Source organism: Taudactylus pleione, unplaced genomic scaffold, assembly GCF_031769625.1.
Source record: "Taudactylus pleione unplaced genomic scaffold, aTauple2 ptg000121l, whole genome shotgun sequence".
Classification (NCBI taxonomy): domain Eukaryota; kingdom Metazoa; phylum Chordata; class Amphibia; order Anura; family Myobatrachidae; genus Taudactylus; species Taudactylus pleione.
The window spans coordinates 9,624,168-9,646,621 of NW_028284523.1; the positions used below are offsets into that span (position 1 = coordinate 9,624,168).

The 22,454-nt window shown below is 48.2% G+C and overlaps 1 protein-coding gene across 1 annotated transcript in view; it reads left to right on the forward strand.

Moving 5' to 3' along the window:
- The window catches only part of PREX1 (phosphatidylinositol-3,4,5-trisphosphate dependent Rac exchange factor 1), a 343,823-nt gene that overhangs the window by 189,921 nt on the left and 131,448 nt on the right, over nt 1–22,454 (forward strand). The window contains exon 11 of the mRNA XM_088472186.1: nt 16,995–17,095. Within this exon, the coding sequence (XP_088328312.1) occupies nt 16,995–17,095 (101 nt within the window). The remainder of the gene's footprint in view (nt 1–16,994; nt 17,096–22,454) is intronic.

Sequence of the window (22,454 nt, forward strand, 5' to 3'; positions counted from 1 at the left end):
TTCGCCGCTGCGGAAACTCAATGCAATGGGACTTGCAATAAATTTTCGCCTATGAAAATAGGTGTCGAAAAAAAGTGCAGAATTTGGGTTTTAGGGTGCAAAGCTGCGGGATCCAACCTACACCCTTGGGACAGCCCCCCAAAGGTAATCTGCATCAAAAAAAGTTTAAAAATGTATTAACATCACCCCCAAAAAGTACTTTCGTTTTGGGGGTGAAAAAGTTCAAATCTGGGGGACAAACTTAAAAACTAGCAAAATAGACTCCAGCGGGGTCCCCAAGTATGCCCCAGGTGTTTTTAAGTTTGCAGGTGTTTGCGGCAGGTGGATTCTTTGCGATTTTGAAATGTTCACTTTAGCAACTTATAAATATGCTAGCACCCATTTTCATGTACCCCAATTTTGCTGGGACTACTTATTTTGAACAAAAAAACCCTGTAAATGCTATTCTTCACCACTTCTGCAAAGGTGAGAAATAGAAGCTATTGAGAGCCTATAAGTACCCCAAATATCTTCAGCAGGGCTATCTGGGGGGTATCTACAGTGAGCCCCAATGTCAGACCATCTTTTGGAGGGTGTCAGGCTCATTTCCCCAAATCTGACAGTACTTTTCACATATTACAGTTACGTCGGCTCCCGTTTTCGCCGATTTCTAATTGAATACAGCGGAAAGCAGCGACGCGCGCAATACTTTTCCGCATTGGAAACCAGCAAAGTGGTCGAAAAGTACTGCATACGAAAAGTACGGGACTTTTCGCCGGGAATTGAATATGGCCCTTATTTGGATATATTCTGCAGGTTACATTATTGACCTTTGTAGAGAACTGCATAACATTACCCTGTCCCATACAGAAAAATGCATATTGATACATTCTGCAGATTTTTAGTTACTAACCTTTTGAGAGCTCTACTGTATATTACAATGTTTTGTCTTGCCGTGACAGATACATATTGATATATTTTGCAGAATGCGTATGGCCCTACAACAGGGATATAAGAATGTTTCCCTATGCAACTTTTTTGCAAATACATATTTAGTAGCTCAACTCCGAGATGTCAAATATGCATGTGGCTGAGCCTTACTTCCAAAACATCTGTGTTTCTTATAGAAGCTCTATCAATGCCAGTATATTTGTACAGGAACCTTGTTAGAGCTGTCATGGTTTAATCAAGTATTTAGTGAGGTGATGTGGTTATGAGACCGGCGGTCGCGATGCCGCTGGTCTCTATACCGACAGGGGAATCTCGACAAGGGACTTAAGATAGGCGTTGAAATAAAGACGCCTATCTTAATCCCGATGCCGGAATGCCGAAGGACAGATGCCAGAACGAAGCCGTTGCGCCCTTGGCATTAGCCGCAGGGGGGGAAGGATAAGGTTTAGGGAGCGTAGTGGGGATATGGTTAGGCACTAAGGGGGGGGGGGTTATGGTTAGGCACTAAGGGGGGAGGGTTAGGTTTAGGCACGAAGGGGAGAGACTTAGATTTAGGTACTAACAGGTAGGCTTAGGGTGCGGGATGAGGAGGGTTAGGCTACAAAAAGGGAGGATTAGGGAGGGACGGGATACCAATCATCGGGATGCTGCTGTCTGACAGGAGGCAACCCGACAGCCGGCATTACATACCGATTCCTTAAGTGAGTACACAGTCAACTGTCCACCGATGTCAATCCGGCTTCTTGGTCCAATAGACCTAGCATTAGAGCCTGTTCCATAAGCCTTATATGAAGAGGGACTCCGATGCCCCCTCACCCTCGCCAAAAAGGGGGCGTGACCTTCTTACCATAAGTCACGTCCCCCTAAGTGATGCTAATTGGGGCATGCCCGTACTGCATGCCTCCCATTTAACGTCAGGCTGGGGGCGTGCACAGCACTCCTTCAGTAGCTGGGCTGCCCCCAGCCCTCTCACTGCACTATGCGTGGCATCCATTCTTCTTCTTCGGGGCCGGCACCTCCCGACCACCGGCGGGACACTTTGGCCTGCAGGTGGAACAGCGGGTGGCGCCCCTGTTCGACCACACTGGTCGAACATGCCTCGAGCCAGCCCTGTCCATAAGCATCTCTAGCACATACTACCTCTATAGATCTTGCTGGCACCATGTAGCAGTTTCAGAGATTTGTCATGTTATAAGCATATTTAGCTGGTGGTGTGTTTTCGTAGCTTGTTGACAATACACTCAATCGACAATCTTGAAAGGGAGAGTTAATTTAATACGTACAAGGGAGTAGCAGAGGAAGTAGCTTTCCATTTAATTTATTCACTTGGAGAGACGAGGAGCTACAATATTTGGTCACGGCAAATTATAAATCATGCCTTTTAGATTTTAAGGATCTTTTGATGGTGTACACTGAATGAAAGAGGAAGAGTACAGTTGTATCTGTAGACATTTCCTCATATCGCCACTGGCTTTAATATTAACCAGCGATGTCCTGAAACAGAAAGTGGCACAACTATCGTTTTTATTTTGACATTTAAAATTTTTATGTTGTAAGAGTTTCACAACATTTTAGCTAAGCTCAGTTAAGTATGCACATGAACTGTCTTTTAAGATATGAGCTGGAGAATTTAGCTGGATCCAATTTTTAGTTCGGCTGTCTTTCTAAAAATGAGCTGGGGACTGAGTCTTATATATATTTTTTTTAATACGTGCTGGGGCTAGGGGGTGAGTTAAATTAGTCTCTAGACCCTACTTTAGACACCTCTAACTCATCGCCTAGTTATTCTGATAAACTCCACCGTAGAGTCAAGCGATCCTTACATGAATATCAACTGGTTAATATGTGGCATATACATCACCCTACTATGCGAGACTACTCCTTGTATTCGCACCCTCACAGGGTTTATACCAGACTAGATTACCTCTTCCTACCCCACAGGTATCTGCACTTAGCGACAGACACAACAATAGGCCACAGTTCTTGGTTTGATCATGCCTCTATTTCTCTGAATATTAGGCTTCCCTCGCCTTGTCATTAGACTTATTTTTTTGCGTTTGAATGACATGTTGCTTCAAGAACCAGTCTGTAGGCGACAGGATAAGGAAGCTACATTGCAACAAATGACCTGCCTGACACGTCCAAGGTAACAATATGGGAAGCACACAAATGTGTCCTGCGAGGCAAACTTATTCAGCTCAGGGCACATTTAAAATAAACAGCGGTTAGCAGCTAGGGAAGCTTTTTTGCAGAAGAGAAAGGCCTTGGAACTTGTACACAAGTCCTCCCTGTCTGCAGAGTCTCTTACGGATTCTCACCAGTTTCTTAATATTCTTATGTCTGACAAAATAACATTTGATAATTACATTTGATTTAAACAAACCCAGCAAGATGCTACCTAGGGCTCTTTGTACCCAGCGTGCATCCACATACATTGCCCATATAAAAGCTCAATGAGGATCTTTTTGTAATTCCACAAAAGATATAGCCTCAGCTTTTCATTCTTACTATTCCCAGTTATATAATTTGAGGGGTCCGAGAACTGAAGATGATTTGTTGTAAAAGAAGGCTTCCATCAAGGCATAATTTTAGGAGGTTGGATTTCCCACCATGTTGGAGGTAGATGTGGAGGCCCTTGAGGAGCCGTTTACTTTAACTGAATTAGATGAGGCTATAAGTAAACCCCCAACAGTAAGAGGCCGGGCTCTGATGGGTTTTCTATTGCCTATTATAAAATCTTTAGCGACGTTCTCTCTCCCTTAATGCTTCAGGCATTTAATGAGGTTTCAGATCTTTCACCCTTTTCTTCGCAAACTCTATTGGCCCATATTACGGTTATACCGAAGGAGGTGAAGGACCCGGCTCAATGTTTCAGCTACAGGACCATATACCTGTTAAATGTTGATATGAAGTTATTTGCTAAATTAATGGTCAACTGCCTCAAATTACTTCTTCCTAGCGTGATCCACTCGGACCAGGTGGGCTTTGTTCCTTGTCGTGAGGACAGAGACAACACCACTAATGTTCTAGACTTGATTCATATGGCCTAATGCCAGCAAATTCCAACTATACTCTTGTCCTCAGAAGCGAAGAGAAGACTTTATCAGGGGGTAACTGGGATTTCCTGTTGCTGGAGCATTTGGGTCTGGGCCGTATTAGTATCCAGAGGATACGAGCCCTCTATTCCAACCCCTCAGCTCAGGTTAAAATTAAAGGGAATTTTTCAGATCCTGTTCCAATCTGGAATGGCACTCTCCAGGGCTGCCCCCTATCTCCTCTAGTATTTGTTCTTTGTATAGAGGCTCTGGTGAGGGCCATTTGACGGAGCATTTACATATCAGGAGTATCGTTGGGTGAAAGAGAATTTAAATGAGCCCTTTTTGCAGATGACCTTCTGGCCATAGTATCTAATCCGTTGGTTTTCGATCCCCAACCTTCTCAAAGAGTTTAAACATTTTGGCTCCCTCTCTAATTTAAAGTGAATTTGTCTAAATCAGTGGCCTTGAACCTTACTGTGGATCAAGCTACTTTACAAGGTTTACAATCTATTTCTCAGTTCTCGTGGCATCCTCTACGCAGATTAAATACCTGGCGCTCCAAGAGGATTTCATGGACGGGGAGGATTGGAGTAATCAAAATGAATGTGCTACCCAGGGTCCTCTATATCCTGCAAACTCTTCCCATATCAATACCATACTCTTGGTTTGTAGAATTGCACCGTGTTATTAGTGATTATGTGTGGGTGGGTCATAGGCCATTTTTTAAACATGAGTTATTGTATAGACTAAAGCACCTGGAGGGTTTACAACTGCATCATTTCCTCTCCTACTACCACTCTGTCTTGCTCACTAGGGTTATGGAATAATGTAGAGTTGCTGATAGGAATAGAAGCTGCTTCTCTTTCTATTCTGACCCCTGGGTTGCCCTGGCTACATACCCTACCACAATTACGCCACCCTTTACTGGGCCCTACTATGTCCTGCTGGTGATGTTTCCGGTCTCATCCACTTCTCCCACCTAGTCCTTCCCCTTTAACTCCACTGTTTGGAAATCCGGCCTTCTCTCCAGAGTTGGCGCCCCCAACTAATTTATGTTATGGCGCTCACAAGGGATTTTGACAGTAGGCCAATTGCTCATCTTTTCTGGTATTATGAGTCTTCCCACTGTACAGGCCAAAATGGGACCTGCCTAACAGGGAGATATGGAAATATCTCCAGATTAAGCACTTTCTCCTAGGTCTGGGACCCACTAATGCTTATGGCTGTGGGCTCACCCCATTTGTAAACATATGCATGTCCCACTCCTATCCTTCACACCCTCTGTTTTTTATTTATAAATTGCTTGTTGACCACCTCTTTTCTACCGGACCTAAATTCACAATGGACTGGGAGGTAGATTTGCAAGGTCTGGTGGGGGAGGATGTCTAACCGGAACTTTGTGGTAACACATTTTTCAGTTCACTCATTATGTTAGTGGTAGAAATGTATTACAAAGTTTTATCTCGATGGTACCGATGCCCCAGCCTATTGGCTAAAATGTGCTCTGGGGTCCCTAATTTGTGCTGGAGATGTAATGCAGCATTGGGTACCCCTTTGCATATATGGTGGGAGTGTTCATTATTGCAACCTTTTTGAGATAAGGTTATAGAGACGCCAGGTATTATCCTACAGGAAGATTTGTCCTCCTGCCCCAGTTTCTGGCTTCTGAACCTCCTACGTAGACTACAGGCATTTAAAAGAAAAAAAACCTTACTGCGACATATACTTAGTGCCACAAGGGCAGTCATCCCAGTACATTGGTAGATGAAGGAGGTGAACCGCGCTCACTGTATGGGTAGTAGGGTTGGGAAAGAGAGGGCGAGGATGTGGGAAGGGGGAGTGTATGGAAGGGAGAGGAGTAGGGAAGGTGATGTGCGTGTGTCTAGATTGGTGGGGGTGGTGGGTGGGGGTGGTGGGTGGGTAAGTGCTGCGCCTATGGTAGGAGTACCTGTTCCTACCTGGATTGTGGACTAGTAATATGGAGTAAGGCGCGCTCTTCTGTGGGAAGTAGGAGTGTGTGCTGCGTGTGGGTGTGTACGAGTTGTCTAAAAGAGAGACTGAGGCGGTAATGTTGGGTCAAAGGCTTTATTACAGTAGATACAACTGCTGCTTGAAAAACAAATGACCCTGGGGTGTAAGGGGGTGTAGATGGATGCGTGCATGGGGGAGAAGGTGGGTGGACCCTTTTAGGGGGCTCCTTGCCGTGCATTTCTTGACCAGCACGTAATCCCTGCTGGACCTTTGGTCAACAGTCTAAACGCCCGGCAATGTGGTGGTAGAGGGTGTAGTGGTGGCGTCCCGTACAGTGGGCAACTTACCTACCGGTAGGTGCCTGGGTAGGCGTTGCGATATGGAGATGGTAATCGGCAGTCTCTGATTGTTGTGCAGTGTTGTGGCTGCAGGCTGTTCTTCTTGTACTGTGTCTCCTGGAGCGGCTGTGCCACGTGCTGGTGGTGATGGTGGTGGCGTTCTTGATGGCAGACTGGAGGTGTCTGCGTCAGCTCAGTGTCTGTACCCAAGTTGGGTAGGCGGACTGTGACGAGCTGGCGGCACCTGGGAATGGTTACACGCTCCTGCCAACGTACACGTGCCGCGTGTGCCAGCGGGACGACCGGGGGTGGGGGTCTGGTGTTGTTGTTGCTGGAAGCCGGATGTGGCTGTGCCCGGGTAGGTGGGTGGGTAGCGGCGGGGTAGCGGCTCCGGGGTGCGGGAGGTGCGCTGCTGGCCGGACCACGTGCCGCGTGTGCCGGCGGGGCAGACGGGTGTGGAGTCTGGCGGCTGCTCGCGGCTCCTGTCGATGAGGTCACTGGGTTAGCGCCGGAAGTGGTGTGTGCACAAGGCGGGGGTGCCGCTCGCCGAAGGTGCTGGCGGCTCCTTGTGACTCACCACCCTGCGTTCAGCTAGGGGAGTCTTTGCTGAGCAGAGTGCGGACTTAGATGAGTGGACGGTGGTAGGTGTGGATTCTCCAATGCGTTTCGGCGTGTGCCTTAATCATGGAGGTTACTGGGGCAAGTGACTGCATCATGTTAAATACACGTGTAGGGATAGGTGTGTACGGAAGTGGCCAATGGGAAGGGGATGTGTATGTGTTGGGCGTGTTCAGGGGGTGATGGACATGTGGGGGGGGGGGTTGGTAAGCAATGGCCAATCAGTAACGGTATCCATATGAGCGGATGTCTGTCATACATAATGAAAAGAGACATGTCGGGTAGATAGGTGAACTGGCAGGTGTGTGGGCGGATTGTGTTGATAAACATACAGGAAATTAAATATGATGGATCGAACGGCAGATGGGGTGAACGTGGGACGTACTATTGTGTAGGGGGTTGCGCTGGTGTAAGTCTGCTACAGCCTGGTGTGTAGGTAGGTTAGGTTGGTGTGTAGGTAGGTTAGGTGGTGCGGGCTGAGATTAATTGTGTTTAGTGACGTGTGTGTGGCAGTGACTGGGTGATGTTGGGGTGTGCGGTGCTGACTGTTTAAACACGATGCTCTGGGTAGACAATGGGTACCCGGAGTATGTCGACTATTGAGCGGTCAGGTGGTGGTGTTGGTTCAAGGAGGCTGGGTACGATGGGTAGTGGGCAAACTCGGAGTCTAGGGATGTTATGGAGGGGGAGCGGTGAACATAGGGGGGTCTAGTGTCAGAGTGGGGTGTGGCTGTATGGGGGAAGGCGTGGATAAGGGGTGATTGCTGGTGGATGTGTGCGGTGTGATGTAAATAGACTGAGCGGTGTATGGCGTGTGGGATGAGCGATGGTGTGTGAGTGTATTGGGCCCGTGGTTGGTCAGGTGGGTGGCTTAGTGTGTTAGCTGGTGATGAGGAGGGGTGGTGGAAAGGTAGATATAACTGTTACGTGGGTGACATCGTATGTAGACAGGTTGGTGGTAGGGGATGGTGTGGTGGGATGGGGTTGGCAATTAAGTGGGTTTGGGGGGTGGGTCGATGTATGCGGGTGTGGTGGTGCTGATGTGATATGGGTTGGTTGTAGGGTGAGTGTAGTTAAGGTGTGCTGTGTGAGTGTTGGTAATTGGGGTATGTGTTGATTTGAGTGTGGGGGGGTTTGATGTAGGGGTCTTATCAAAAAAGGTGGGTGTCGAGTGAAGTGTGGTAGATATTGTTATTACTTGCTAATTATGGACTTTATCTCGTTGTCAATATTAAGGCCGAAGGGAGCTAGGGTTTGTAGTGTAATGATCCATTTGAGTTCTTCCTTGTTGAGTATACGTGTGTGGTCCCCCCCTCTCCAGTTTTTTTGCATGTGTCTGATCCCTATGAACTGTAGGCCTGTGGTACTGCTGTGGTGATGTTCAAGGAAATGTAGTGGTATGTTATGACTCTCCGATTTGTTAACGATGTTCCTGAGATGTTCCTTGATTCTGGTATGTAGTGGTCTGATAGTTCTCCCTACGTATTGCTTGTTACAGGGGCACTGTATGAGATAGATGACGTTTTTTGTATGGCATGTGATGTGTTCTCGTATTTTGTAAGTGGTGCCCGTTTTTGTGGAAGTGAAAACTGTAGTCGGTTTTGTGCTCCTGTAGTGTAGAATTGTGCAGTTGGAGCAAGTCCCGCAGTGGTAAAAACCTCCTTTGAGCGTGCCCTTGTCTAATGTAGTCTGTATTTGTTTCGGTGGAGGGATGTGATTGGCAACTAATTTGTTGTGTATGTTCGGTGCCTTTCTGTAAATGACTTTAGCTCTGGGTGGTAGTATATCTAATAATGTTTCGTCTTTCTGTAGGAGGTGCCAATGTTTGTTTATTATTTTCTTGATGTCAGTGGCATGGGTATTGTACTGTGTGATGAAGGCTAGGTGTTCCTGTGTCGTTGTGGTACGGTGTTTATTGTATTCAAGTAGTGGTGATCTATCTCCTTCTGCTACTTTATCCATTGTGTCTTGCAGTGCGGGTGTGTGGTATGCTTTCTCTGCGAATTGTTGTTTAAGTGTCTCTCCCTGTGATATGTAGTCTGTTAGTCTGGTGCAGTTTCTTCTTAATCTTTTGAATTGTCCTGTGGGTATGTTGTTAAGCCAATTGGGGTGATGACCACTGTTGGATAGGATGTAACTGTTTACATCGACAGGTTTTTGGAATCTCTTGGTATGTATTTGTCCATTGTGTATGAATATCTGCAGGTCCAGAAAGTTTACCGAGGTTCTGCTGTAGTCTGTGGTGAATTTGAGATTTTTATCATTGTGGTTGATGTAATTGATAAATTCTAACAGTGTGGATTCAGATCCTTTCCATATGCAGATGATGTCATCTATGTATCTTCTCCATAGGACCAAGTTCGCCTGCCAGTCATGACCTGTCCATATGTGGGAGTCCTCCCACCGGCTCATGAACAGGTTAGCATAACTGGGGGCGAACTTGGTCCCCATCGCGGTCCCTGTGTGTTGTAGATAGAAGTCATTGTCAAACCAGAAGTAATTGTGGGTGAGTATGTATTCTATACCTTGGAGGATGAATGATGTCTGTAGTGGGTCCATTGAATCGTCTTGTTGTAGGTAGTGTCCGGTGCTGTCCAGTCCATGTTTGTGGTCTATGATAGTGTAGAGTGAGGTGACGTCACTGGTGACGAGCCAGTGGTCATCACCCCAGGGTGTCTTTGCTAGTGTCCTGAGGATGTCTGTGGTGTCTTTCAAATGTGACCGTTGTTGTTTGACATACGGTTGCAGGAAGTGGTCAATATATTCAGACAGGTTGGAGGATATGGAATTAATGCCTGAGATGATGGGTCTTCCGGGAGGGTGGGTTGTGTTCTTGTGGATTTTTGGGAGATAGTAGACTACGGGGATGACTGGGTGGGGGTTGTGCAAGTAGTTATGTTCCTGTTTGGAGAGAACTCCTGAGTTTATGCCAGTGGTTAATATGCGTGCGAGCTCTTGGTTGAATTTGTGTGTGGGGTCTGTAGGTAAAGTTTTGTAGGTGTTTGGGTCTTTAAGGATGCGGAGGGACTCTGTAATGTAATCTGCTTTGTCCAGTAAAACTATTCCCCCTCCTTTATCTGCGGGTTTGATAATGAGGTCATGGTTATTTTTTAGGTTGTTTAGTGAGGCTAATTCTGTCTTGGTGAGATTGTTGTTTCAGTGTTTGGTGGTGGTGTTTAATTTGTTGATATCTTCCATCACTAAGTGTTCGAAGGTGTGGACTAGGTGTCCCTTGAGATGGATAGGGAAGAATTTAGAGGGTGGTCTGAGTGTAGTGGAGGCAGGCAGCCGCACTTGCCAAGCCACAACAGGAACCAAAACAACACGAACAAAAAGAAAATTAGACCAACGAGATGAGGGTGCAGAGGAGGACAGACGAGCAAACCCAAACCCACCCTCACCCCACACGACATCATCCCAGACACCAAAGGGATCTTCAATCTAAGCAGCCACACACTCACAAACAGTGACAAAACCCTACTGAACAAAGGCCTAAAATTCGCCCCTCATAACAAACTTAACAAGTTTGAAACCTATCTAGACCTTAACAGATTTGTCCGCAAATTGACCCTTAAGAAGTTCTTCGCCAGCAACCCTCCCATACAAGAAAACACGACAAACCGGTTCAAACACACTACACTCAGACCACCCTCTAAATTCTTCCCTAGCCATCTCAAGGGACACCTAGTCCACACCTTCGAACACTTAGTGATGGAAGATATCAACAAATTAAACACCACCACCAAACACCGAAACAACAATCTCACCAAGACAGAATTAGCCTCACTAAACAACCTAAAAAATAACCATGACCTCATTATCAAACCCGCAGATAAAGGAGGGGGAATAGTTTTACTGGACAAAGCAGATTACATTACAGAGTCCCTCCGCATCCTTAAAGACCCAAACACCTACAAAACCTTACCTACAGACCCCACACACAAATTCAACCAAGAGCTCGCACGCATATTAACCACTGGCATAAACTCAGGAGTTCTCTCCAAACAGGAACATAACTACTTGCACAACCCCCACCCAGTCATCCCCGTTTTCTACTATCTCCCAAAAATCCACAAGAACACAACCCACCCTCCCGGAAGACCCATCATCTCAGGCATTATTCCATATCCTCCAACCTGTCTGAATATATTGACCACTTCCTGCAACCGTATGTCAAACAACAACGGTCACATTTGAAAGACACCACAGACATCCTCTGGACACTAGCAAAGACACCCTGGGGTGATGGCCACTAGCTCGTCACCAGTGACGTCACCTCACTCTACACTATCATAGACCACAAACATGGACTGGACAGCACCGGACACTACCTACAACAAGACGATTCAATGGACCCACTACAGACATCATTCATCCTCCAAGGTATAGAATACATACTCACCCACAATTACTTCTGGTTTGACAATGACTTCTATCTATAACACACAGGGACCGCGATGGGGACCAAGTTCGCCCCCAGTTATGCTAACCTGTTCATGAGCCGGTGGGAGGACTCCCACATATGGACAGGTCATGACTGGCAGGCGAACTTGGTCCTATGGAGAAGATACATAGACGACATCATCTGCATATGGAAAGGATCTGAATCCACACTGTTAGAATTTATCAATTACATCAACCACAATGATAAAAATCTCAAATTCACCACAGACTACAGCAGAACCTCGGTAAACTTTCTAGACCTGCAGATATTCATACACAATGGACAAATACATACCAAGAGATTCCAAAAACCTGTCGATGTAAACAGTTACATCCTATCCAACAGTGGTCATCACCCCAATTGGCTTAACAACATCCCCACAGGACAATTCAAAAGATTAAGAAGAAACTGCACCAGACTAACAGACTACATATCACAGGGAGAGACACTTAAACAACAATTCGCAGAGAAAGCATACCACACACCCGCACTGCAAGACACAATGGATAAAGTAGCAGAAGGAGATAGATCACCACTACTTGAATACAATAAACACCGTACCACAACGACACAGGAACACCTAGCCTTCATCACACAGTACAATACCCATGCCACTGACATCAAGAAAATAATAAACAAACATTGGCACCTCCTACAGAAAGACGAAACATTATTAGATATACTACCACCCAGAGCTAAAGTCATTTACAGAAAGGCACCGAACATACACAACAAATTAGTTGCCAATCACATCCCTCCACCGAAACAAATACAGACTACATTAGACAAGGGCACGCTCAAAGGAGGTTTTTACCACTGCGGGACTTGCTCCAACTGCACAAATCTACACTACAGGAGCACAAAACCGACTACAGTTTTCACTTCCACAAAAACGGGCACCACTTACAAAATACGAGAACACATCACATGCCATACAAAAAACGTCATCTATCTCATACAGTGCCCCTGTAACAAGCAATACGTAGGGAGAACTATCAGACCACTACATACCAGAATCAAGGAACATCTCAGGAACATCGTTAACAAATCGGAGAGTCATAATATACCACTACATTTCCTTGAACATCACCACAGCAGTACCACAGGCCTACAGTTCATAGGGATCAGACACATGCAAAAAAACTGGAGAGGGGGGGACCACACACGTATACTCAACAAGGAAGCACTCAAATGGATCATTACACTACAAACCCTAGCTCCCTTCGGCCTTAATATTGACAACGAGATAAAGTCCGTAATTAGCAAGTAATAACAATATCTACCACACTTCACTCGACACCCACCATTTTTTATAAGACCCCTACATCAACCCCCCCCACACTCAAATCAACACATACCCCAATTACCAACACTCACGCAGCACACCTTAACTACACTCAACCTACAACCAACCCATATCACCTCAGCACCACCACACCCGCATTCACCGACCCACCCCCCAAACCCACTTAATTGCCCACCCCATCCCACCACACCATCCCCTACCACCAACCCGTCTACATACGATGTCACCCACGTAACAGTTATATCTACCTTTCCACCACCCCTCCTCATCACCAGCTAACACACTAAGCCACCCACCTGACCAACCACGGGCCCAATACACTCACACACCATCGCTCATCCCACACGCCATACACCGCTCAGTCTATTTACATCACACCGCACATCATCCACCAGCAATCACCCCTTATCCACGCCTTCCCCCATGCAGCCACACCCCACTCTGACACTAGACCCCCCTATGTTCACCGCTCCCCCTCCATAACATCCCTAGACTCTGAGTTTGCCCACTACCCATCGTACCCAGCCTCCTTGAACCAACACCACCACCTGACCGCTCAATAGTCGACATACTCCGGGTACCCATTGTCTACCCAGAGCATCGTGTTTAAACAGTCAGCACCGCACACCCCAACATCACCCAGTCACTGCCACACACACGTCACTAAACACAATTAATCTCAGCCCACACCACCTAACCTACCTACACACCAACCTAACCTACCTACACACCAGGCTGTAGCAGACTTACACCAGCGCAACCCCCTACACAATAGTACGTCCCACGTTCACCCCATCTGCCGTTCGATCCATCATATTTAATTTCCTGTATGTTTATCAACACAATCCGCCCACACACCTGCCAGTTCACCTATCTACCCGACATGTCTCTTTTCATTATGTATGACAGACATCCGCTCATATGGATACCGTTACTGATTGGCCATTGCTTACCAACCCCCCCCCCACATGTCCATCACCCCCTGAACACGCCCAACACTTACACATCCCCTTCCCATTGGCCACTTCCGTACACACCTATCCCTACACGTGTATTTAACATGATGCAGTCACTTGCCCCAGTAACCTCCATGATTAAGGCAAACGCCGAAACGCGTTGGAGAATCCACACCTACCACCGTCCACTCATCTAAGTCCGCACTCTGCTCAGCAAAGACTCCCCTAGCTGAACGCAGGGTGGTGAGTCACAAGGAGCCTCCAGCACCTTCGGCTTCCCGCCCACCTACCCAGGCACAGCCACACCCGGCTTCCAGCAACAACAACACCAGACACCAACCTCTGGTCGTCCCGCTGGCACACGCGGCACGTGTACGTTGGCAGGAGCGTGTAACCATTCCCAGGTGCCGCCAGCCCGTCACAGTCCGCCTACCCAACCCGGGTACAGACACCGAGCTGACGCAGACATCTCCAGTCTGCCATCAGGAATGCCACCACCATCACCACCAGCACGTGGCACAGCCGCTCCAGGAGACACAGTACAAGAAGAACAGCCTGCAGCCACAACACTGCACAACAATCAGAGACTGCCGATTACCATCTCCATATCGCAACGCCTACCCAGGCACCTACCGGTAGGTAAGTTGCCCACTGTGCGGGACGCCGCCACTACACCCTCTACCACCACTTTGCCGGGCGTTAAGACTGTTGACCAAAGGTCCAGCAGGGATTACGTGCTGGTCAAGAAATGCACGGCAAGGAGCCCCCTAAAAGGGTCCACCCACCTTCCCCCCCCGTGCACGCATCCATCTACACCCCCTTACACCCCAGGGTCATTTGTTTTTCAAGCAGCAGTTGTATCTACTGTAATAAAGCCTTTGACCCAACATTACCGCCTCAGTCTCTCTTTTAGACAACTCGTACACCCACACGCAGCACACACTCCTACTTCCCACAGAAGAGGGCGCCTTACCCCATATTACTATCCCAGTACATTGGAGGTCTGCTACCGTCCCCTACATGAAAAAGTGGTGTGCTCGACTGGACCATTATATGGATGACATCATATTACCTTTACAGCATGGTCAGTAAGACTTCACAGTGATCTGGTACCCATGCCTCCTTTATATTGAATCTGATCATTACAAATTGCTCTGTAAGGGGATGGGGTGGTGAAATAGAGAGAGGTTTCTGTTCTTCTTCAAGGTTGCCGTACAATGCTTTGACAGGCTACTCCCTTATTTTCATTGTATTGCTTTATATTATTTTTCCTGGCAGTGAGGTTCAGATCTCAATCTTGCTAGTCTCTGCCCTATCATTATACTGTATATCTTCATAAACTGGTGATCTTAAATCAGTTTGTTCCAAAGGAGGCACACTCTTTAAAGAGCCCCTTATTCCTTCCATTTTTACATTTGAGCTTTTTAGTTCGTGAAGTAATGCTGATCGTACCGCTTACTAATTTGACAGCGGAGCAGTGAACGCAGCTGGTCTCTGTTTTGTTTTGGTTGTTTTAGATAATTTCATTCCACTGTTTTGTAGCAAAATAATGATTTGCACTTAGCTGGATTGCTGTTTTCCATAGCCACTTGTTTCCGCTTTAGACCAGCTGAATAGATATGGGTTTGCACTCTCTGGGTATGCTTTGGCTCCAGAGAAAAGCTGGTCCTGTGAAGTTCATATAACCCTTTACTGAGAAATCTAATGAATACCTGGGATTATCTGATCGTGGGAAAAAAAATTTTTTATGTATACTTTGTAGAGTTTTTATTTAAATGCAAGGATTATTAAATGAGATTTACAAATAGAAGGAAGCAGTAGTCCATTTACCTTAATCTTACCAACTCACACTAGCTTTGTATGGAACATATTTTGTTACTCTAGTCCAGTTGAATTATAATATGATATAATTATGCCCAAATCAAATATTTCCTTACTTAGTAATTGATAGGTAGGGCTGATTGTTTTCTTTTTATCTGGTTGCTCTTGAATAGAAGTGACTGAGGCCTGTTAGTGAAATCTGCTTCTCTTGGAAACCTCCTTTTGTCAAGCTCCAATAGGTCTTCTCTCTCCGAACTCCTGTGACACAAATCCCATCTCCTCCTCTGAGCTGTCTCCTGAGTCCCACATGTTCTGCAGATGTTGTGGTCACACACCTTGCCAAATCTGTTAGGGAGTGTCTGCAGATAGATTTACAGATGTGTCCACATACATCTGTCCTCCCTGCGCAACAAGTCGCCTTACTCATAACGCATGAGAGACGCGCAACTCTGTAGCGTTGAGGCAACTTTTTTCCTTACAGTGTGTCTTATTCACAGTGATATGAATAGGACGCACAAGCAGCTTCTGCTGATTAAAATGATATGCGACATGCCTATATTCTGTGTGCAACTGCGGGTGTATCTGCATGTGAAATGCTACGTTACAGTGTCAAAGCCGCTGACACTGTAACATAGTATTTTGCATGCATATATAATGTACAAACAAATAGAGAAGTGATAAAAATATTCTATGTGAATTAAGTGGTGATGCCATGAGAAAGGCCCAGTCAGAACCCCCCCGGGGGCCCCACTCCCAAACGCTCACCCCAAAATAATTATTGCTACATAATGGTAGCACCCACTCTGGGTCATATTATTACAATTGATGTACTGCATGATAACAGTACATATGTAAGCTGAGAGCTAACTTACCTTGGAGGTACCCCAAAAAACCTCCACATGGCACTATAAGCATCAGCACCTCCTCCTAATGCTGACTGCCTTCATGCCTCTCCAAATTTACAAAGAAAAATGGTAGTTGCTCATATCAGCTTAATTGCATAACACAGGTGCTTGTAAAGGGCGGGGTTTACTCTGAGCTACAGAAAGAAAGAGAGATTTGCCCCCCAGCACACTGCAGCAAAAACAATACTTAAATCCTACATAATAATAGAGATTTAGAGGTATTGGTTACACATATTTGTAAATATATGAATAAGCGCCAGGCCAAGGTGGCGCATAACAAGAAATACATTCTATGCAAACTAAGTATTTAGTGCCGTGCTAACTGAAACTGCCAACTTCAGTGGTATCTTATATTACACTCTATACGGAAATGTAATTTATGCTTGTTTGTTTGGGTTTGTTCCATTTTGCAGTAACCAGTAGAAGATGAAAAGCTTTTGATTATCTTTTGACGTATACCTAAAATCTGCCACATTCCACACCAACCCATAACAGCCCTTCAGTGTATACGTCATATTTAACAGCAGCAACAGAAATGTGTTTAGAATGTAGTCTGTGACACCAGAACAGCAGATAGATAAGTGGTGGACACTAGTGAAGCAGTGGATATCACAAGGCACGTGACAGCATAGTGATCAGTTATATAACAAATTCTGTCTTGTTTCAGTGAATTTGTGTCCTGGCTTATGGAGAATGGAGAGATCAGCAAACCAGAGGAAGGGGTGAACCTAGGCCAAGCCTTGCTGGAGAATGGAATCATCCATCATGGTAAGATCAACATATGGACAGTAACTGTATAACATCGCAGGTAATGCCTACTCAAGGAGATCTGGTTGGATCATTTTGTGATAGACCATAAAGATTATTTATAACGAATAAAGGTTTCTCTCTCGTGCTGCGGTTAGAAGATGAAAACTTAATGGGTCGAGACCCGACACAACATCTCTTATTCTGTTAGATTCCCCCACCCACCCCATTTTTCTTATTGTTTGCTTACATAGAAATTGTACTGAAAACAGTTATGGTCATAAAACAATGAAAATTGCTAAAAATTATGCCTAGTACAGAAAAAAAATAAGGAAATATACATTATGATACAATTACTTTCACATGAGTTGGATGAGAACACTGATACCAGATTTATGCTCTATCTAGCTATTTGTCTGTCTCTATCTCTCTATTTATTATGAGTCCTGCCTCTCCTTAGTGTATCATTACTATTATTAGACGGCACATGACAAGTGGCTTTATATTATGTGAGTTAATTTTACTCCTCTCCGTACCGTCTAATGTCCTGAGGAACAAGTCTCTTGCTGAAGTATTGAGCCATTCAGAATTTTTCTATGCACTCTATTCTGTGCGCCCACTGTGCTGTGCACTGGATATTTATACTATGGCCTCTGTGCTCTGCACTGGATATTTATATTATGGCCTCTGTGCTGTGCACTGGGTATTTATACTATGGCCTCTGTGCTCTGCACTGGATATTTATACTATGGCCTCTGTGCTCTGCACTGGATTTCTACTTCAGGGTCCATAGGGTATCCACAGGATACCTTGGGGTATAGGTGTGACGTCAGTCGCAGGGCACCAAAGAGTTAAGCTTTCAGCCTCCCAGGATGCACTAGGTCCCCCTCCTATACCCCGCCCCCGGGCCAAGGCACCTCAGTTTAGTTTGGTGCCCGGCCGGAGTCGGGTGCACCTGTTGGAGTGGGGGCTAGAAGAGCCCCTGAAGCTTATTCTTCATGCAGCTGTGGCTGCACAACTGGATGAACAGCATGGACAGTCAGTCCTGACGTCCATGCTGTCTTCCCTACACCCCGCCGGTACCAGAACGCCGGTACTGATCCGGGGATGCTGGTGGGCGTCTGGGGTCACAGCTAGCGGTGACCCCAGATGCTCCGGACCATGGCCGGATTCAAGGGGGACAGAGGTAAGCAGCGGGGTCCCGCGGTGGGTCCCCGCTGATCACATGGTCCTAAGTCCCCAGGCAGGGGGCTCCCTGGGGACTGGCTGCAGCGTGGAGCCAGGCGACCAACCTGCGCTTCCACTACCCCCTGGGACAGCGGACCGCAGCAGAGCGGTAGCGCTGCGGCGTCCCAGGGGTTAAATGCATGCCAGGGGAGCGCGCCTTCCCTGTCTCACAGCCGGCGCCTCCCCCGCTGCACACAGCCCTCTCTGCATGCTGCCGACTGGTCCTGTGGCAGCGCTCCTCCCCCAGGCCAGCCTCCTCTCTGCTCCTCGGCGGCCATCTTCTCCAGAACGCATGGTGAACGCTGCTGGAAGCGCTGGACGGAAGCATCGTGGTCTGGGTCCCCCCGCATACCTCTCCTCCGCTGTGGTCAGGTCTGTGTATGCAGCGCTGTGTCCTACCAGGCCCTGTGTCTGTGTAGTTGAGTGATCAGCGCTGTTAGTGCAGGAATTGTTATTTTTCTGCATTGTATGTGACTGTGCTAGCGCTGCTGCCTGTAATCTTTTCTTCTCTAAACTGTCAGCTTTATTACTGTCCCTGTTCTTTCTGCTAAAGCCCTTGCGGTGCGGTGCTGCAGGGTGGTCTCTCGCCTATTTAATACTTAATTGGTGAGAGAGGTCACATACGTGGTGCCATCATGTCTGAAAGTGATTTTCCCCTCCGGCTACAGTGTACCACGTGCAAAGTACCGTTAGCGGAGGGGGAGGGTAGCGCGGAGGGCCTTTGCCGGCAGTGTTTGTCCATGGCGCGGCCTATTACGGTTACAGCACCGGTACAGGAGCCGCCCTGGGCTTGTTTCGCTCAGGCGTTAACAGCTTTAGTGGGCCAGTTAGCTCCGCAGCCCGCGTTTACTCCGATGGGTTTGTCCCAGCAGTCTGTGGTGTCGTCACCCATGCAGGGGTTCCCACGACAATTGGTGGTACCCCACAGTCTCCCTATTTCCCCGCTCCCGGGTTCTCAGGAGCCAGCGTGGGTTAACTCCCTGACGAGTTCTTTACAGCACTTGTCGGATGTGTTGCAAGGGGAGTCTGTGATGCGGTCTCATAAAAGGCCGGTGGCGTCTCTGTCCGCTCCTTATGAGGATGACGAAGGGACGTCTGATGATGGGGAGATTCTAGATCCTTACGATCAGGAACCTCTCCATACTAAGGACGCTGATGCTAAGTCCAAAGTATATATTCCTGGACTTATTCGGGCGGTCCGCACAGCCTTGGTGATTGAGGACGAAGTTCCCCCAGCGGCTAAATCTAAGTATGCCTTTTTCAAAGATGTGAAGGGCGATGCCACAGTCTTTCCTCTTTCGGGTCAGTTGGTGGACCATTTAGAGGAGGCGTGGAAACAACCTGGCAAAAGATACCAGCCGCAGAGACGCCTGGCGGTGGCTTATCCGTTCGCGGATAATTATTTTGCGAAGTGGGAATCCCCTCCACAGGTGGATTCTCACGTGACCCGTCTTGTCCGTAGTGCCACATTGCCGATGCCATCCATGTCCTCCCTTAAGGATGCTACGGACCGCAAGGTAGAAATCTGCCTGAAGTCCGCTTATTCCCTTGCAGGGGGGGCAGCACGGCCGGCTATGGCCATTTGCTGGGTTGCCAGAGCGATGGAGCGCTGGGCGGATTCATTAGAGGCTTCTTTTGAATCCGATTGTCCGGCCGATCAGGCGGAGTTGATTGGCAATCTCCGTGATTCGGCCACCTACATCAACGAGGCGGCTCTAGACATTAGTACTCTGGTGTCTAGAATTTCTTCAGCAGCGGTAGCTGCTCGTCGCACCTTGTGGCTGCGATCCTGGAAGGCGGACGCAGATTCCAAGAAAGGTCTGGAAGCGTTGCCGTTTACCGGAGAAGTTCTCTTCGGTCCGGATCTGGATAAGATTGTGGCCACGCTGGCGGCAGCCAAATCTGCCTGTCTCCCGTCGGCCGCTGCTCCTTCTGGTTCGGGACCATCGTCCTTTCGGTCATCTAGGGCCCAGGGCAGGCCCAAACCACAGTCGTTTCCTCGACAGGCTGGCCCTAAGAAATCGGTCAAGCCCCGGAAGCAGGCATGGAGTACCAGACGTCCGGCCCCCAAGCCAGATGACAAGCCTGCGGCCTGACGGTCCGGGCCTCCCTTTGGGGGATCCCAGGGTGGGAGGCCGCCTGCTACAGTTCGCCCAGTGTTGGTCGACCACTACGACAGACACTTGGGTTCTGGAGGTGGTTTCCCACGGATACGCCCTCTCCTTCCGGCACAGACCCCCGGCTCGCTTCTTCACCACGGGTCTCCCATCAGACCGGAACAAGGCTACGGAGCTGCGGAAGGTATTGCACACTATGCTCCAGGCTGGAGTTATAGTGGCGGTTCCATTCTCCCAGAGGGGCCAGGGTTTCTATTCAAATCTATTTTTGGTACAGAAACCCAATGGGTCATATCGTCCGATTCTCAACCTCAAAGCACTCAACAAGTCTTTGCGGGTCCCGAAGTTTCGGATGGAGACCCTACGGTCCATCATTCTGGCGCTGGAACCTGGGGACTACTTGGTGTCATTGGACATACAGGACGCTTACCTGCATGTCCCTATTCTTTGGCGCCATCAACAGTTCCTCAGGTTTGCAATCAGCAGCGACCACTTCCAGTTTCGGGCGTTACCTTTTGGCCTGGCAACAGCACCACGTGTTTTCACCAAGGTGATGGCGGTCATGGCGGCTTCTCTGCGGCTGCAGGGAGTCCGCATGTTGCCGTATTTGGACGACCTGTTATTGGTGGCAGGATCTCCAGAGCTCCTGTTACGCCACTTGGACCTGACCATTGCACTGCTGCAACGGCACGGCTGGCTAATCAACTGGCAGAAGTCCACTCTAATCCCGTCTCGGAGGATTCTGCATCTTGGAGCCTTATTGGACTCGGGACAGCAAAGGATCTTCGTGACGGAGGACAAGATCTCTGCTTTACAGTCAAGGGTGCGCAGTTGTCTGCACAGCCGCCGGGTGTCCTTACACTCGGCGATGAGGTTACTGGGCTCCATGGTGTCGGTGTTCGACATGGTGGAATACGCCCAGTTTCACTCCAGACCTCTGCAGCACCTGATCCTGTCCAAGTGGAACGGGCTGACTCAGTCTCTGAAGTCCCAGACGATTGTGCTCACCCAGGAGGTTCGCCTGTCCCTTACGTGGTGGTTACAGACGACCCACCTCAACAAGGGACGTCCGTTCTGGGTTCCAAATTGGGTCCTGTTGACAACGGACGCCAGTCTTCGGGGCTGGGGAGCAGTTTCGGGTCCACACTTGTTCCAGGGCAGGTGGACGCTGACAGAAGCGGAGCTTCCAATAAATATCTTGGAACTCCGTGCGGTCTTCAATGCTCTCCAGCAGGCACAGCGGTTTCTCCAGGGTCGCCCGGTGCAGGTCCAGTCGGACAACGCTATCACCGTGGCCTACATAAACAGGCAAGGAGGAACTCGCAGTCGGGCGGCTCTCGTAGAGGTCTCTCGGATCCTGGTTTGGGCGGAGCGCAATCTTCCGGCCATATCAGCGGTCTTCATCCCGGGAGTGCTCAATTGGGAGGCGGACTTTCTAAGTCGCCAGGACGTTCATCCGGGGGAATGGTCCCTGCACCCGGACGTTTTTCAACTACTGGTGGACAGGTGGGGTCTTCCAGAAATCGACCTCATGGCGTCCCGGCACAACAACAAGTTGCCGGTGTACGGGTCTCGCACAAGAGACGAAGGGGCGTCTCTGGTGGATGCTCTGTCCGTCCGGTGGACGTTCCGGTTCGCATACCTGTTCCCTCCGGTCTCCCTTCTTCCACGGGTAATCCGGAAATTCAAACAGGAAGGAGGGACGCTCCTGTTGATAGCTCCCGCGTGGCCCAGACGGCACTGGTTCTCAGACCTTCAGGGTCTGTCCGTGGACATTCCTCTGCGGTTGCCGCTACGACCGGACCTTCTGTCTCAGGGTCCTTGCCTTCACCCGGACCTGACTTGGCTGTCTTTGACGGCGTGGCTGTTGAGACGGCCATGCTGAGGTCCCGGGGGTTTTCCAGCTCTGTGGTGCGTACCATGTTACGAGCTCGGAAACCGTCTTCCGCGAGGATATACCATCGCGTGTGGCATACGTTCTTCCAGTGGTGTCGACCGAGAGGTTATGCACCGCGGGAGTTTTGTCTGTCTCGGAT